The sequence below is a fragment of the Scyliorhinus torazame genome, chromosome 11 (assembly GCF_047496885.1).
Source record: "Scyliorhinus torazame isolate Kashiwa2021f chromosome 11, sScyTor2.1, whole genome shotgun sequence".
Lineage (NCBI taxonomy): Eukaryota > Metazoa > Chordata > Chondrichthyes > Carcharhiniformes > Scyliorhinidae > Scyliorhinus > Scyliorhinus torazame.
This window is the reverse complement of record NC_092717.1, coordinates 163,001,929-163,019,257: the sequence shown is the minus strand read 5'-3', so window position 1 is coordinate 163,019,257 and position 17,329 is coordinate 163,001,929. Positions and strand designations below refer to the sequence as shown.

The 17,329-nt window shown below is 43.3% G+C and overlaps 1 protein-coding gene across 1 annotated transcript; it reads right to left on the bottom strand.

Annotated features, from left to right (window-relative positions):
* Positions 1–519: 519 nt before the first annotated feature.
* LOC140385620 (carbonic anhydrase 13-like) lies at positions 520–16,572 on the bottom strand. Its single transcript, XM_072467950.1, has 7 exons — positions 16,408–16,572; positions 15,690–15,893; positions 13,827–13,945; positions 9,933–10,028; positions 6,008–6,070; positions 3,736–3,891; positions 520–850 (listed from the first exon to the last, which is right to left on the bottom strand). Exons 1-7 carry the CDS (start codon positions 16,442–16,444, stop codon positions 743–745), a joined length of 783 nt encoding a protein of 260 aa, XP_072324051.1. The 5' UTR covers positions 16,445–16,572; the 3' UTR covers positions 520–742.
* Between the last annotated feature and the right edge of the window lie 757 nt (positions 16,573–17,329).

The window sequence follows — 17,329 nt, the reverse complement described above, 5'->3', positions numbered from 1 at the left end:
AAACATTGACAAAGCTTCTCGTTGCATTAATGTAGTTTTTTTAAAAAAAGGATATTTTTCTAGTGTCATGTTTGGTGAACGGAAATGTAAATGCAAAGAGGAAGTTCAAAACTGCTTGGATCACATGCAGCAAGAGCCAAAAACAGCTTCTGGAAATCTACTCTTGCCTCATGGTAGTAAGTTTCAAAGAGAGAAACAGCACAGTTAAGTCAGCAAAATGTTTATTTACTAAATCTTATGGCTTACAACTCTATTGCATTGGTTAAAAGATAATTTCACGAATGAGTAAATTGTAGAATTATTGCTCTTTAATATTCAATATAATTTTTTAAACTAGAAACTGCTTTACAGTTAACATCACTAAAAAAAAAAAAAAAACAATTTTCATTAAACTTGAACAATATAGTCAGTGCTACAGATTAATCCTTCACTAAATTACCGACTGCCTTCATGTCTTTTATTTTCAACAGATGAAATTACTGCTTCAGAATTTGTTAAATTGGCTAGGCTCAGGAAGATCCAGGAATACGATAACAATCCAGTGGCTGCTTAGTTAGACCAATCTGGATGCCCCAATTTTATTAACTTGTGCTTAAAGGTGTTGTGTGCTTGGTTGTCCACTCGGACCAAGTAAATAGTGGTGGTGGGCGAGGGGGTTGGGGGAGGGAGGGCACATCAGGTCAAATTTACTGCTACACAGGGGACAGTTCAGGAAGGCAAGCTGATGACTGTACTCCAATCCTTACTCAAAGTTTTTTCGAATCTCCCTGCATTTCGATGGCTGGGGAGGTCGGTAGTTGTTTACCATGGGGTCATTTGGTCCGAACTCCAAACAGCGGAACTTTGCTATCTGGAAAATGCAAGCATAATAGTAAATTCATAAGACCCATCTGCCACCACTCTTCACTAAATTGATTTAAAAAAGCAGCAATTCAGATGTTGCCAAATGACTGCAGCAAACTTTGCAACCTGAATGGATGTAACTAAATGCACAGTAGAATCATTTTATGATACTATCATTGTAGTGATGTGGGAGAACAGCCTTGTGCAAACATTAATCACTGTTATTTCCTGTGCATGTCGGTAATGAGTCATTGGAAAACCACACCTTTATGAAATTAGTACGGGTGGATATATGCCCTGCAGGGTGAAACTATTTCCATATCCTTGTGGATTTTTATGTTTGATCCCAGACAAAGTTCTTGAGATTTCAGACAAGATCTAATGTGTTTTTCCCCCCAGCCACACTAAGTGGCACAACGTTCATTTAATCAGATTTCGCGATCAGCATCTCACTTTAAAAGAGGAAGCCTCGCTATCTCTCAATGTGGGTGTGCTCCTGTGAATTTTATTTCACTTCCTTTTCAAAGTCGTGAAGTAATTCATGTTGAGTAACCAGGGGGCTAGCAAATATTTGCAACTCTGTTAATGAACCACATTTAATCAGAAATTTAACTAGCAGTATTTTGGTTACACTGGTGATACACATCAAGATTCACGAGTCTGCACCGCCAAGTGATCTGCATACCGTGTTTTTAAAGCTATGCGTTCAGATAACTTCTAGATTTGCCATCTCCAATTTAGAACCTCCGATTCTGAAATGTTATTGGACAATTGGCCAGAGTGTACATTTACATTAGAAATTTAATAAACAAAATAAATGAATACATCAGTGTACCATGGTCCACCATCTGACTACCCCCCCTCACCCCAACTTCACCTGAAGACTGACTGATCTTGACTTCCATGTACATATTCAGGAGTTGAGGTGCACATCTCAATCAATGTCATCCAGCCTAAGCTTAACGAAACACACTGATCAATGTTATTTGTTAGGGTGGCAGTGGTTAGAACTGCTTCCTCGGGGCACTGAGGACCTGGGTTTGATCCCGGCCCCGGATCATTAGCCGTGTGGAGTTTGCACATTATCCCAGTGTCTGCGTGGGTTTCACCCCCACAACCCAAAAATCTGCAGTGTAGGTGGATTGGCCACGCTAAATTTCCCTTAATTGGAAAAAAAAAATTGGGTACTCTAATTTTATAAAAAGAAACAAAAATGTTATTTGATACCATCATTCCTGTATTTTCTTTTGACATAGGAACTGAAAATATTTATCACTGATATTATGGGATGAGAGATACTCTATATGCACCCCCCCCCTCCCCCCGTGAAAGTGGGAGGCGGATTGCCATTATTTTCTGGTCCTGCCACAGTCAATGGGATTTCACTGACTCCACCTCCCACCACAACAGGGATTCACTATTGGCAGAACCGGAAGATTCCGCAGGCAAGAACAGCTGTAAAATCGTAAATGACCTGACCTCTTGTTGAATATTTGCTGTTTCAATGATAAATCAGTTTCATGATCATATTTAGGACTTTATTAGTTTAAGATGGGAGAAGCTGGGACTGTTTGTCAAAAAACAGAAGATTTGGTAGCGAGATTGAAAAATCATGAGGTGGTCTGGATAGAGTAGAACATTGGGAACCAGAAGGCACAGATTTAAGAAAATTAGAAAAAACAGCAGCGGCTACATGAGGAAAACCTTGGTCTGGATTCTCCATTTCTAAGTGTTAAGAGACTTCAGTGTTGACGCCAACGGAGAATCCGTGGACTTTTAGGACAGAAAGACCGGCGCTGCACCTGGACCGATTCCGCTACCGTTGAGGGGCTAGCCGACTCTCCCCAGGGTACGGGTCCCCCCCCCCCACAGGCACAGACTCTCCCCGGGGTACGGCTCCACCGGTGCTGCGTGGAACACTCTATTCCACTGAAATGGTGCAGAATTCACCGAGTCTGTGATTGACTCTCGGGAGGCTGACAAGCCGCATATACACATTACAATCTCCCCACACACTCATCCCAGCCAACAAGATGGCACTTGTGCTGGAGCGCACCCATACAGCTGATGGGTCAGCTGGGCCAGAGGGCACCCAGGGGGGTGCACCTGTGTGACCCGTGGCACCAGGTTCATAGTGGGCTATTAGCGGTGTGCGTAGCTGCATGGCTGCCTTGCCAGCTGCAGCAATGGTGTTCCATGCCCATCCATCATGACCCCACAGCCCACCTCCTGGCCACACCCCACCCGGCCCTGACAGAAGCCCCTGGTCTGCAGCACAACTGGCAGCAAACTATGGCGATGTTAGACACTTTCCATACCACCTCTCTCTCAGCAGCTGCCACGACGGTTTCATGATTTTTAAAAGCACAAGTGAGCCATGCCGTCAGGAACTAGGCCCATCGGAGGTGGAGAATCGCAGAGGCCCTGGAGAGTACAGGGTTGGGCCCGCTAATGATATGCAAACGGTGCCTACTGTACATGCGGAGTGAAATGCATTGACGCCGTTTAAGGTAACGGAGAAAAGTGATTCGGCATTAAACTGGCGCCTGCTGCAAGTTTGGCGTCGGAAGCTATTCTCTGCCAAATCGCATTTCTCAATTTTGGCATGGGCTAACGGAGAATCCTGCCCCTTTTTTCTCTCCCCCACCCCCCAAAAAAACAGCGAGTAGTTAGGATCTGGAAAGCACAGAGTATTATGCAGGCAAACTCAAATCGTGCCATTCGAAAAGGAATTGGATAATTCCAAAATGGAAAAGGAAAAAATATGCAGGGCCACATGGAAAAGATAGAGTGGCACAAGGGGAATTGATCTTGCAGAGGACCAGCACAGCATGATGGACTGAAAATACTTCTTTTTGCACTGTAATCAATCAACTGTTGATTATTATTTACCTGATCTGCACCGATAGTGACAGGTTCCTTCAGCACAAGCCAGATTACACTCTCACACAGGGGTGGAGTGGTCAGGGATCCTAGATAGGTGTAATATTGGAGACAAGAAGGCAGCAGAGAACAAGGGGAAAAGTCTTTAAACTCGCTTTTAGAATCCTAAGAATAGAAAGAACTGTGATTAGACCTCCAGGAATGAGCAACGTTTTACAATCAGTTATAATAAATAGCAACATTGAGTTTGGAAGAGAAGTGAAAATGAAGCAAATCAGGTATTACCAACATAAGGTTTATGGGTAACAAGCCATTCAATTGGCCAACTACATATCCACAAGTGATGCACATGTCACATTTCCACTGACTATAGCCAGACATTTTGGGACTGAAACTGGTCCTGGACAGCAACACAATTAGTTTATCAGTAGCCATTTCACAATTTCAGCTGCCCAGCCTTTGCAGAGTAGTTATTGATCATTTTAAAAATGAAAGTCTGCTGTACTTCCCATCAACACTATCCCGTTATCATTTTCAGTGTTTCAATCTAGAATGGAAACTGCATGTTTCAGCTTGTCACATTGTATTACCAGCCTTGTCGCAGTGGTGGCGCTGTGGTCAACAATGCTGCCACACACCGAAAGGGACATAGGTTCAATTCCAGCCTTGGGTGATTGTCAAGTTCTCCCTGTGTCTGCATGGGTTCTCTCCGGGTGCTCCAGTTTCCTCCCACAGTCCATAGATGTGCAGGTTAGGTGGATTGGCCATGCTAAATTGCCCCTTTGTGTCAAAATGTGTGTAGGCTGGGTGGAGTTGAGAGGATAGGGCTTGGGTGGGGTGCTCTTTCGGAGGGTCCGTGCAGTCTCAAAGGGCTGAATGGCCTCCTTCTGCACTGTAGGGATTCTATGGATTCAAGTGTGATTCAAGTAGATACTGCAATGTTTAGAGTACATCAACATATATGGCAAGTTTACATAAACGTCCGTTATATGTGGATACAAGAACAGAAAATGCTGGAAAGACTCAGTAGATCTGCAAACATCTGTGGAGAGTGAAACAGAGTTAACGTCGAGTCCGTATGATAGTTCTCCGGCAGTTTCCGTTTTTATTTCCGATTTCCAGCAGCCACAGTATTTTACAGTTCTAACAATTTATAAATAGATGGAATGTAAAATGAGAACTGAATTATATCCAATGCTCAAGACTGGTGAACTCCTGTCCTCAGTCCTTTTGACAGGGCATTGGGGGAGGTGAAAACATTCTCTCCTCCCCCACCACCACCATTGCACCTTACAATACACACTGCTGCCAGAACAGCAACTCACCAAGTCTCCTTTGACAGCACCTTTCAAACCCACAATCTCTACTACCTAGAAGAGCAGAAGATGCATGGGAATGCCACTACGTGGACTGCTGAAAGTTTTGGCCAAGGGTGGTACCATGGCCGGTACAGGCTTGGAGGGCCGAAGGGCCTGTTCCTGTGCTGTATTGTTCTTTGTTCCCTGCCAAGCCACATATGCTATTCCTTCACTGTCGCTGGATCAAAATCCTGGAACTCCCTTGCTACTCGCACAGTTGGTGTACCTACACCAAATGGACTGCAGCAGCTCAAGGCGGCCTATCGCCACCTTCTCAAAGTAAATTAGGGATTGTCAACAAACACTGGCCTTGCAACGATGCCAATATCCCCAAAAAATAAAAATAAAAAATAAGAGGGGGCAACACCAGGATGCAGTAGTTAGCACTGCTGTCTCACGGCGCCAAAGACTCGGGTTCGATCCGTGTGGAGCTTGCACATTCTGCTGGTGTCTGCGTTGGTCTCACTCCCACAACCCAAAAAGATGTGCAGGGTACTTGGATTGGCCACGCTAAATTGCCCCTTAATTGGGAAAAAAATTGGATACTCTAAATTTTAAAAAAAATAAATAAGAGGTTTTACTCCTCTATAAGTAACCACTGATATGCTAAGCACACAGCATAGGAAATAGCACATGTATATACCAAAACCATGCTTAGTTGTATTAGGAGTAAATATTTGAGGTTTGTTTGTCCACTATTTCAATAACAGGTTATGGTATGCAGATAATTTTCCAAAGTTAATACATTTGTTATTAGTACTAAAGATTACTTCAATTCTTAACCAGCATCTGTGCATTGGTCTTGGAAACAAACGCTTGCATACAAGACATCGAAGGCATTCAGACATTTTCACGCAAGGAAACAACTAATGTAAAGTTGCAAATTAATTGTCACTTTTATTACATCTACATATTCATTTTACCTTTGATTTAAGACACTCCAGAGAACAGACAATCTTCTGCAGAGCTGGATTTGAATCACACACCTGAAAGTCACAAGATACCAATTGAGCATTCACATCATGACTCCTGCGGTTATTCAGATTTGCATTTAGGCATACAAGGAAGTTGTCCTACTAAGAAATCGAAAGGCCTAAAATAAGAGGTTCAACTTTTACCATTTGTCCAACAATAATTACATTTTATGGTGACTGATATACTGTATGCTCAATTTCCTTTTTCATATCCGAGTTACTCCATATTCAAAATTCTAGCAACCATAAACAATTGTTGGAAATAATGCTGGTTATTATTGAGTTCAACGAAAGGTTGATCACATGATGATGCTCTGAGGAATGTTCACGATTTGAATTATTTTTTTCATCAATAAGACAAAGATGAAAGGAACTATTATAGTGTATAAAACAGGGCACTTGGAATTTACTTGCTTGCAAGCAGTGAATTGTGTAGCTGTAAACAGGTGATTGGAAATCTATATAATCTTGCACAGTTGTTGCTGCAGGAAAGCGATCATCTACAAATCAGTAGAGGTTTTTTTTTAAAATCATGGAAATCAGACCAACTTTGAAGTCCTGCCTTTTTTCTTTAAATCCATTCACAAGATGAGTGTCACTGACCAGGCAGGCAGTCAATGCCTTTGCGAAGGTTGTTGCAGGATTTCTGCCACGGTACATACAACGGAGCATACACGAGCAGGCTAATGGCTGGAATGCCAAATCAAGCAGACTACTTTTGTTCTGGATGGAGTCAGTCAGGTTTCTGAAGTACAGCTGCCATTTGCACATATCCAAACAAGTCCCATTACTCTCCTGACTTGCACCTTATAGGAGATAGATGACCGGATCCCTTCAGCAAACGCCGTATTTTGTTCAACAGCCACGGCATGTGGGGTTGGTTCAGTTGCTTCTGGTCAATGGTCAAGCTTTGATGGGGAGGCCACAAAGTCATGGAGGTATTAGGCTCTCTCATTTTAGATGATCACTGTCTGGCACTTGTGGTGCACGTGTTACCTGCCACTTAATCAACTCGGGCTTAACTATTGTCCAGGTTGACTGCTTACAGGAATGGCCTGTTTCATTATCTGAACTATTGCAAAATGGGACTGAACACAAGTCAGTGAACAGCCTCGCTTCGGACTTCATAAATGGAGGATATGTCAATGAGGCAACTACTCTAGTTCAACCTAGGATGTGGTCTTAAGAAATTCCTGCAGTGCTTTGGGGCTGAATGGTGATTGATGGAGATCAATCATCTTGCTTTATTAGAAACTCCATGGTCACTCATGACAGTCAAAGTGGCTTCTAATGTTACACTGATCTGACTTCTGTCGCCCACATTAATAAGACATTGCATCAAATATTCATGGGAATTTCCAGTTCGAAGCCTATCAATATAATGTGAATATTAATTATAGAACAGTAACAAATATAATCTAATTGCTGAGCTGAAAACGTGTTTTTGTAAATTTAGAGCACCCAATTCTTTTCTTCCAATTAAGCGTGGCCAATTCACCTACCCTGCACATCTTATGGGGGTGAAACCCACACAAACACCGGGGGGGGGGGGGGAAATATGAGACAGCAGTGCTAACCACTGCGCCATTGTGCCGCCTCTTGAAAGCATGTGCTAAATGATAGTTCAGGAAGTCGTATTAAAATGTTGTTAGAACACACCGATTTTGAATTTAATCTCGTGGTTAATGTTACATCGAACATAAAATAAATTGTTCCATGCAGATTTCATCATTGCTGCATTCTTCTCATTCTCAAAAGAGACTTTTGAGGCGAAATGTCTGTTCATAATACAAAGCAAATCTGCTTGGACTGTTGAAGAAAGGATTAGTGTGTTGATTGCAATAGTCAGAAGGTGGGTGAATCAAAAAAGAGAGAGTGAATTAAGGCAAGGTCCTAAAATTCATTGCGCATCTGACAACTTCCAAACAGCAAATTATCAAACTGCAGAAACACAGACATGGATCTCACTCATTCAGTTAGTATCAACATTACCGCTGGGAAGAAACTATGGGCTCAAGTCCAATTTCAGGACAGTGTACACATAATCCAGGCCAACGTCAGACTTCAGGTAAATTCTCACACACCAAGACCCTCCCCTGCCTAGTCCAATGGCTCATGTTCAAGTTCTCGTAGCCCCCAAGACCAGCAGGGCTTTCTCCGGACATCCTAGCCAAATTCTTTCCATCAACCTACTGCTAAACTTTTAGGCTTCAGCTGGAAGTACATGTTTAATTGGGGCCCCACACTTTAGTAAGGATGACGACGAGGTCTTAGGCAGGTGATGGGTAATTTACTAGAGTGGTATCAAGTTAGGCAGAGAGAGATTGGTGAATTTAGGATAGTCTTAGTACATAGACAGTTACTAAGGCATCTGAGAGATTCAAAAATCGGGAAAGGTTTTGGCAGAGCCAATGAGGAGAAGCCATTTGCATTGGAAGAATGATCAGTAAACAGAAGATAGACCGAGTGACTGGCAAAGAACAGAGGAAACAGTTTGAAAATATTAATGGAGGCAATTGTGATCTGGAATGCACTGCCTGAGAAAGTGGTAAAAGTAGAGATAATAGTAATGAGAATTGGATTTTCAAAATCTGAAGTGTTACAAAGAAAGACGAGGGTAGGGGGACTAATCAGACAGCTCTACAAAGATCTGGTACAGGTATGATAGATTCATAGGCTGAATGGCCTTTCTGTATTGATTCTAACCAACACCAACGGTGACACGGTGGTTAGCACTGCTGCTGCACAATGCCAGGGACCCGGGTTCAATTCCGAGTGACGGAGTGTGTGGAGTTTGCGTGTTATCCCAGTGTCTGCGTGAGTTTCCTCTGGGTGCTCCAGTTTTGCCCCAATCCTAAAGGTGTGCAATTTAGGTGGATTGCCCTTCTAGCGTGTCCAAAAGGTTAGCTGAGGTTACTGGGATAGGGTGGGGACATGGGCCTTTCGGAGGGTTGGTGCAGACTCAATGGGCTGAATGGCCTCCTTCTGCACTGTCGTGATTCTATGATTCAAATAGATTGAATCGTCGTATTGCTCTTACTGAAATCTTGCTGTGTGTAAAGTTATCTATCCACAGATCAGTAATTGCACAATTAATTTTAAAGAGAGGAGGTTCTATATAAATAAAAGTACTTTTTGCCAATTATTCAGTTTGTGGTATCTTGAGATGTTTTGCTACATCAAAGCAACAGTATAACTAACTAGTTGTTAAATTTGTAGGTACAAATGTTTTTGCACTTGTGCCAAACCCCACAAGTGCATAAAAAAAGGTAAAGAATTTCAAGGCAAACACATCCATTATGGTTAGAAGGCCACAAATAAAAAAAGGTTGGATTTTCCCAGTTATTGGTGAGGTTATCAAATGTGTATTACAGAAGGCAAACGTATCCAGCAATACAACTATTTGAGAGAAGAATGTATATTTTGCCCAATGTCTTTGCAACGTCTGCCCATTTTCCATATCCCTGGTTAGTCCGTTAGTATATACCAGTGCAAGCAAAGAAAGTGGTTGCAGAGTTCAGGAATTCAGCATCTATTTGGTGAATTTCAATATTTCTATTATTGAAGAGCTAGGATGAAATTGAAATAATAGGGTGGATTTGGGCAAGTGCAGAAAACAGGCAAAAGCATTGGCTGATTATCAAAATGGCACCCTTGACATTCAACTAAATCAATGCAGCTCAGAGCACAATCAGACACTCGACCAGATACAGCTTGTTTTCCAATCGATCTGATAGCACCCGATGTGTGTCACCACTGAAGTCTAATTTTACCGTCCATGGTCAATGCAATACAGTTTGTATATGGATTTTACAGCAAAAAGAGAATTGTTATTGCATATTACAAAAGCCAGCTCATAAATAAACCTTCATACCTTTAGAAAGACAGCAATGACAGCCAAACCATCAGGTGCTTTAACAGCATCGCCAAAGCAACTATACTTTTCTGCATTCCAATGCACCAGGTGAAGCTAGAAACAGAACAGGCTCAGTTAAACCATTTTTGTATCTCAAAATAATGAGCAGAATTCTGGGTCATGCCACAGAGAGATCTCAATTATTATATGCTTGATCGAACCAAGTTTGTTCGTCTTTTTCCAGGGCAGGGCTGTTAGTGGGCAATTGCTAAACTAATTTCAGATTTGGTGGACTGATGTTGAAAATAATCACTCTTCTGTGCAGCAATCATAAAAGGCATGCACTCCACTGTATCTCAGGTTGATATTTATCTTAACTGAAAGATGTCAAAGTTGAACGGAGCAGCAAAGGCAGGAAAAGAACAAAAAAATGTTTGTGTGATATAGATGATGATTAAATGATTATGACAGAGCTATGTAAAATTAATTTGATAATGAGACAAGTATAGAAATCAAAAATGAGTCCATAGGTTGTGCAAATTATTACAGCAAGTTGGCAGAAGATGAATGATAGTGAAAAATCCACCAACTTGCTTCCATTATGTCCTGGGCTGCTTGAGGCCTTCTTTACTATGCTTGTCTCATTATCATATCATTGTGTCTCCTGCCTCCCCCAAACCCCAAGTTGCTTGAAAGTTACACCATTTTTAACCACTTCCAATCCGGATGATAAAAATGTTTCAACGTTAATCATTAGATAATCTCTAGAGAGAAAAAAAAGTCAACCTGTTGAAGACTTCAGTATTTTCGGTCTTTAATATTTCCAACATCTGCAGTATTTTTGCTTTTATGTGTGGATATGTGTAATAGGAAACTTGTCAAAGGTATGAATCAATCCATTTCTTCTCCAAATTAAGATTTCGTACTCGATATTAGAGGAAATGTGTCCACAATGGAGGTGCATTTTACTCAACAACTCCAGAAACTTGAAAGTGAAATTGCAACTGAAAGGTTCAGACCTGAACCCCCGTCACATCCCCCAATATATCTGCAGCAAACTCAAATCGACAACATGAATGCATACTCAAGGCTAGTTGACTAGTATCATATTAGGATCAACAAATTTGGATCATAACCTCTGGCTCTACCCCGCTCCCCACATCACCCCCAACAATGTATTGATTGATGTTAGCACTGTTCCATTTACATCTGCTCTTTGAAAAAGTTAACATTTCAGATCTGTAACGTTTTCAGTTCAAGAGTCTGAAACATTAACACTGCTTCACTGTCTCCACAGACCCGTTAACTCTGCTTCGCTGTCTCCACAGACCCGTTAAGTGTTTCCAGCATTTTGCCTTTCATTTCAGACTTCCAGCATCTGAGTTAAACTGCCCGTTTTCTCCAGTCATCTGCACTATTCTGACCCGTGCCTTCCCACCTTGCATGTCGCCTCCTGTCTCAGTAGTAGAATCTGTTCCTGGCAGGTGCGGGTGGAGCAGTGGGTCCCTCACAGGGCATCTCGGTAGCATTGTGGATAGGACAATTGCTTCACAGCTCCAGGGTCCCAGGTTAGATTCCGGCTTGGGTCACTGTCTGTGCAGAGTCTGCACATCCTCCCAGTGTGCGCGTGGGTTTCCTCCGGATGCTCCGGTTTCCTCCCACAATCCAAAGATGTGCAGGTTAGGTGGATTGGCCATGATAAATTGCCCTTAGGTGTCCAAAATTGCCCTTAGTGTTGGGGGGGGGGGGGGGGTTATTGGGTTATGGGGACAGGGTGGAGGTGTTGACCTTGGGTAGGGTGCTCTTTCCAGGAGCCGGTGCAGACTCGATGGGCCGAATGGCCTCCTTCTGCACTGTAAATTCTATGATAGATTCTATGATCTCAGCTATTAAGTGAGATACCCAGTCTCTACCACTGCTGACACCACAAAGCAACAGGGCTTGCACCACAAGACGTGCCAGGAAGAGAAAATAAAGTTTTGGCATCAGACAACTAACTATAGTACACAATGTTATATTATAGTTCGGTTTTATATTGGAGCTAGATATTTCTTAGAATCATAGAATTTACAGTGCAGAAGGAGGCCATTTGGCCTATCGAGTCTGCACTGGTCCTTGGAAAGAGCACCCAATTTAAGCCCACGCCTCCATCCCATCACCGTAACCCAGCAACCCCACCTAATCTTTGGACACTTAAGGAGCCATTTAGCATAGCCAATTCATCTAACCTGCACATCTTTGGACTGTGGTAGGAAACCGGAGCACCCGGAGGAAACCCACGCAGACACTGGGTGGTAGGGGGTACAAACTCCACAGACGGTCACCCGAGGCCGGCATTGAACCTGGAACCCTGGAGCTGTGAGGCAGCAGTGCTAATCACTGTGCCACCATGCCGCCCACCATTTTGGTTGCTGAATGACGAATGGTCTTTTCCACTAGATTTGTGTCAATTCAGGAATTGGCAAGCAATGAGGGGTTGTAAAAGGGATGATTGATTGTTTTCAGAACTGCTGTGGTTTGGGGAAGTGGGTAAGTGAGTGGCTTTCTCGCACCTTGCAATAATGAGGACACCCATGTGTGATGCTGCTAGTGCTTTGGTCGCATCATATTACAGTTTCAGCTGCAGAGCAAGTGTGCTTGCTCTTTCAGACTGGAGCCACCATGGGCAAAGTTAACATAATTGCCTGCCCTGACAAACAGGATATTAGAGGAAATGTGCCTACACCAAACGTACATTTAAGAATTGATTGAAGAGTCATATGGACATGCAACAAATTTTTTTTTCAGCATTTTCTGTTATTATAGCAGGTTGAAAATGTCTACCACCTTCAGGTACTGGTGTTCAAACATGTCCAGGAAACTTATCCCAACTCTGTGCCTACATGACCTCCTGCATGTTGCACCTCTCCTGATCCTCTCCCCGCTGGAGCTGCAGATCTGTTTCTGTCCACTTTGGAGTGGTACCAATATTGATCTGATAGATCAGAGCTCCAGAGTAGAGATCAAACAAACAAACCACCAAAGTTTGGAAAATAACCTCCCGGAACAAGTACAGTGAATAAAGCCTTCCACAAAATTAAGCGTGAAAGCAGTTTTGAAGCGACACTACTTACTGGCATGTTCCCCTTCACATGCTCAGCCCCTCAACTGTGTTCTCACCTTGCTTTCACTTAACAGGTTATGAAGCCCGAGAAACTGGCGGACCCATAGTTAAAATGCAAATGATTAACATTGCTGTAGTTCACTGATTAATCTGTCTTGGGAAGAGATTCCTTACACACAGCAAGTCCACATGTTGGAGCCAGCTACCCGAGCTGCTGTCAATGCCCCCAATGTTCCAACTGTTCCCATAGCTCTTTCTCCCTCCACAGATGCTGCCTGATCGGAGCAATTCCAGTATTTTGTTTCATCCCTCATTATTTTAAATACCTCATAAGTTGCAATATTACAAAGATTGAGATGGATGCTAACATCCTGATGTGGCAAGAATGGAGATTTCCTATTAAAATAGACAACGGCAAAAGTCAGCCAATATTTTCTTAGAATGTGACCTGCAGCATCCAGAATAAACATTATTTCATCATGATAAAAATATTTGTTCTCAGCTGCAATCAGTTATTTACTGACCTCAGCACCAGAAACATAAAAGCAAACCCAGCCCTGTCAACCCAGCGGATCTTCCCACGCCACATGGATTGGTTCAAGAAGGCAGCTCACCACCACCACCACCTTTCGAGGAAAATTAGGGTTAGGCAAAAAATGACACCCATATCCTATGATGTGATCTTTTCATCAATGCCTTCTGCTAAGACAAGTGCATTTGGGGTGGGAGTCTTAACAGCAAAACTGATTTTTAAACACTAAAATGTGCCTCACCAGTTTTTCTTAGATGTCCAAACATTGTTCACTCACCTCTCCAGCAAAGTTTTTTCCATCAATTACATGTTCACTGCCATGACCATCGCAGGCTCCCCAATGGAAGTGGAACTGACGTAGCCTGTATTTTCCACAAAGGGGGCCACCTGTCAGCACTATCATACAAGTGAAGAAACATCAATGTTGACATTGCAAAATAAGATCAGTATCAAAGATGTTTAGTAGAATCCACTTCTAATTTGCTTTAAATTATGGATGTATTTTCTCAATAACATTTATATGAAGATTAATAAACTCATGCTTAAAAACCTAGATTTAAATTATAGGACCGATGGTAGACAAATTGTCATAGATTCCAGTAAAAATTTTGATTGTGAAAATACTTAGAAGCTGTGCATCTTATCTTCAACCGATAAAATAAATCCAAAGCTGCTTCTCGCCCAATCTCATTATGGCAGGAATAAACAAAAAGCACAGGCAGAAAAAGATCTCCACCAAGTTGTGCATATCCAGCAAGACACCCTCAAGCAGCAAAAAAGGTAAAGTGAAGGCATGTAGAAGGCAACATTGAAAAGGGTCAAAGTACAGCAGGTGACATATGCAGTCAATGGGAATCTCAACTAGAATTAGACAAATCCAGTGGTCTCCTTTATCCAGCTCCTGCTTCTCTCGCTAGTTCCCACTTTCTTTGCTCCATGTCCTCTAGCCCCCTCCTCAGCAGTGGTAGAGCCGAGAACAGACAGGGAGCAGGAGACAATTGATCAGAGGTAGTGCAGCAGGGGAATGGTACTGGAGAACCCAACCCAAGGAAATAGGATGAGTGGGTTCATCCACAAATGGTATTCAAATCACCAGAAGGCACAGGTAGAGGTTTTCATCTGTGACTTCACATATACTTCCCTGCAAATGCCCTGCAAGGCATTTAGAGATAAAAGTATACATAAGAACAGAAGATCAAATTGACCTTTTTACAAGCCACTTTTCAGTGGTCCAAAACATGCATTACAACTTTGATTTGAAAGTTTAAGAGTCTAAAACTGATCCACATCTTCTGCTGCTTCGTGTATTCTTCCAGTTTTCCCCAAACCCACTGGACACTAGACCATATGAAAGCCCAGATTGAAAAAAAAAACGTTTATTTGTTCCGCATAACATTCTTAAAATTGAAATTTAATTGAGGGAAGGTTTTGCAATGTTTACATTGAGGGCACTGAGAAATTATGTATAAAATTGCCCCTAAAAAGTATCAGCGCATGGGGCAATAATAAAATAATCCAAGTCGAGTACACTGATCGTCACCTATTGCTGTTAAAATGTTACAATTAGGCAGCCAAGCTTTGCTCCAATTAAAAACGGGCCCTTTCTATTGGTTGCAAACGCACATGGGTCAAATCAGATTACACAGCCCCATCACTCAATCCAGTCCTTCAAATTCATCTGTCCCGCAGCTCCTCTAGCGACCCGAGTGACCAGCCAACAAGCCCCCCGCTTGAATTCGCCCTCAGGACCCCGGCGCTTTTGGGAGGCGCCCCAGACCGGGCTATTTTGCATTTCGACCGAGATCTGTCCAAATCTGATTTAATAAAACGCAACAGCCACGCTATTCACTTTTACTTCTCCCGCCCAGCAGCATTTTAACACCAGGAACAAAATAAGGATTACCCTTTGATCCAAAGGGGCAACTTTTTGTGTGGGTCATTATTTGGAAGCCAATATGCAGCAGTGAGATTGTGTTGTGAAACTGACACAAGTTATATAGTGAGAGTGAGTGAGTGCGTTACCCACTGCCCTGCCTCGCCGACTGCAAACCCACTGAGCAGCAGCTCTGAATGCCTCGTGTTATTCACCAACAGGCTGGAGAGGGGGGGGGGGGGGGTTATTAACCACAACATTACTAACCTGATCGGTCCGAACAATCGTCGAAATCTACCTGGATGGAGACGCCGGTGTTGCTGATACTTTTGGAGCTGGCTGGATCATAGCTCAGATTTAGTGGCTTCAGGTTACAGTCGTACTTGGCTTCCTGACTCTTGATCTCGATGGGTGACTGGCGGGCACCCTCCTTAGCTATGGGGAACCCCATTTCGTGCCAGTGGTCTGGACCTGCAGCAGAGAGTTAAGGGCCGGTCATCAAAGTCCTCTTCCCCGAAGGCGCTCATTCTTTCACCCCCACTAAGAGAGAGGCTGGAGCTTGTGGGCGGAAGGTTCAGCTTCTGCAAACGGGAAAGCTGACACTCTGCCTGCAAACCCGACGCCAAGGATCCTACAGCAGGCTGCATCTAACCAAGTTTTACAACTGCCTGCAGGGGAATGAGGAAATCTGCCTTGCATGGGGAAATTAATACCATCAATGATTCATCTTACTCTGCCAACAATCTGCACACATAATTTGCCCTGAAAGTCATTTCGCCCTTGCTTTAAGCAGCTTTAGGAATCCACGTCGTACAAACCAAGTAGAGAGAGAGAGAGAGAGAGAGAAACTTTCAAATAGCCCAGAACATCCGCAAGAGATCGCAACTGCACCCAGGCTGCTGTGCTCTGGACAGTATCAGAGACCCCACCCCGGGGGTACAGGCAACCCAGCTTCCCACCCCACACCCCTGCGGCAAAGCCTCACCGTTTTTGGGTCCGTATCCCCAGGAACATCCCGACATCGCCTCAGCTTCCCTGATCCCAGGCTCAAACACACACACAAACCCCTGACTGATCCGCCCCGATGGCAGAAGCCGATATCTGGTCGGGAGGATTGGCTCCGGACCAGCTTTTATAGGTTGCACGGTTCCACATCATTGGATCAGCCGGGTTTGCTGTTCCTTTATGTCACCAATAGTAAGGCAAAAAGGAGGGTGAGGTGGTACAGGAAGGACTGGAGGGAGGGATAGGATGGGGGTGGGAGGGAATGAGGCCGAGAAGTATGCATTTTTATTATTAGATACTATTTATTTGCTTCCTTCCCCCTGGCTTGCTGGCAGCGTTAGTGGGTCGCAGTCACCCATTAACTGCCTGGGTCGGGAGGGAAGGGACTCCATGTCTGGATGTATCTGAGGGGGGTGGGTGTTGAGTATTCACCCATTGCCCAGTGCAGCACCAGGGTGGTCTGACTTGGAGCTATAGCTCTGCAGCAACCTAGCTGACACGCGGACTTGCTAATATTGCTGGGCAAATGGAAACAGCTCATTTTCCTCTGCTAATGGGGAATATACATCTTAACTGTTTACATGTTCCAATCCGAAATGCATCCTCGACTTCACCTTGCACCGATTTCAAAGGTTTTTTTGTGGAGGTGTTCAATATAAAATTGCATTCCCTATTTATTGTGTTAATATTGCAGCACAAGCTTTGGCAACCATTGGAGTTGTTGTTAATCGTCAGGTAATAGAATCCTTAATCGTTAATGATACGATCTTATTCGCGCGTTTGATTTCAACGATGTGTACCTGCAAATGGTCTGAATGATTTATACAGGATCTGGCATTACATATCGGAGGCGAGTGCAGCTTTACATGCACTGGGCACCAGGTAGTGTTCACATACATGTC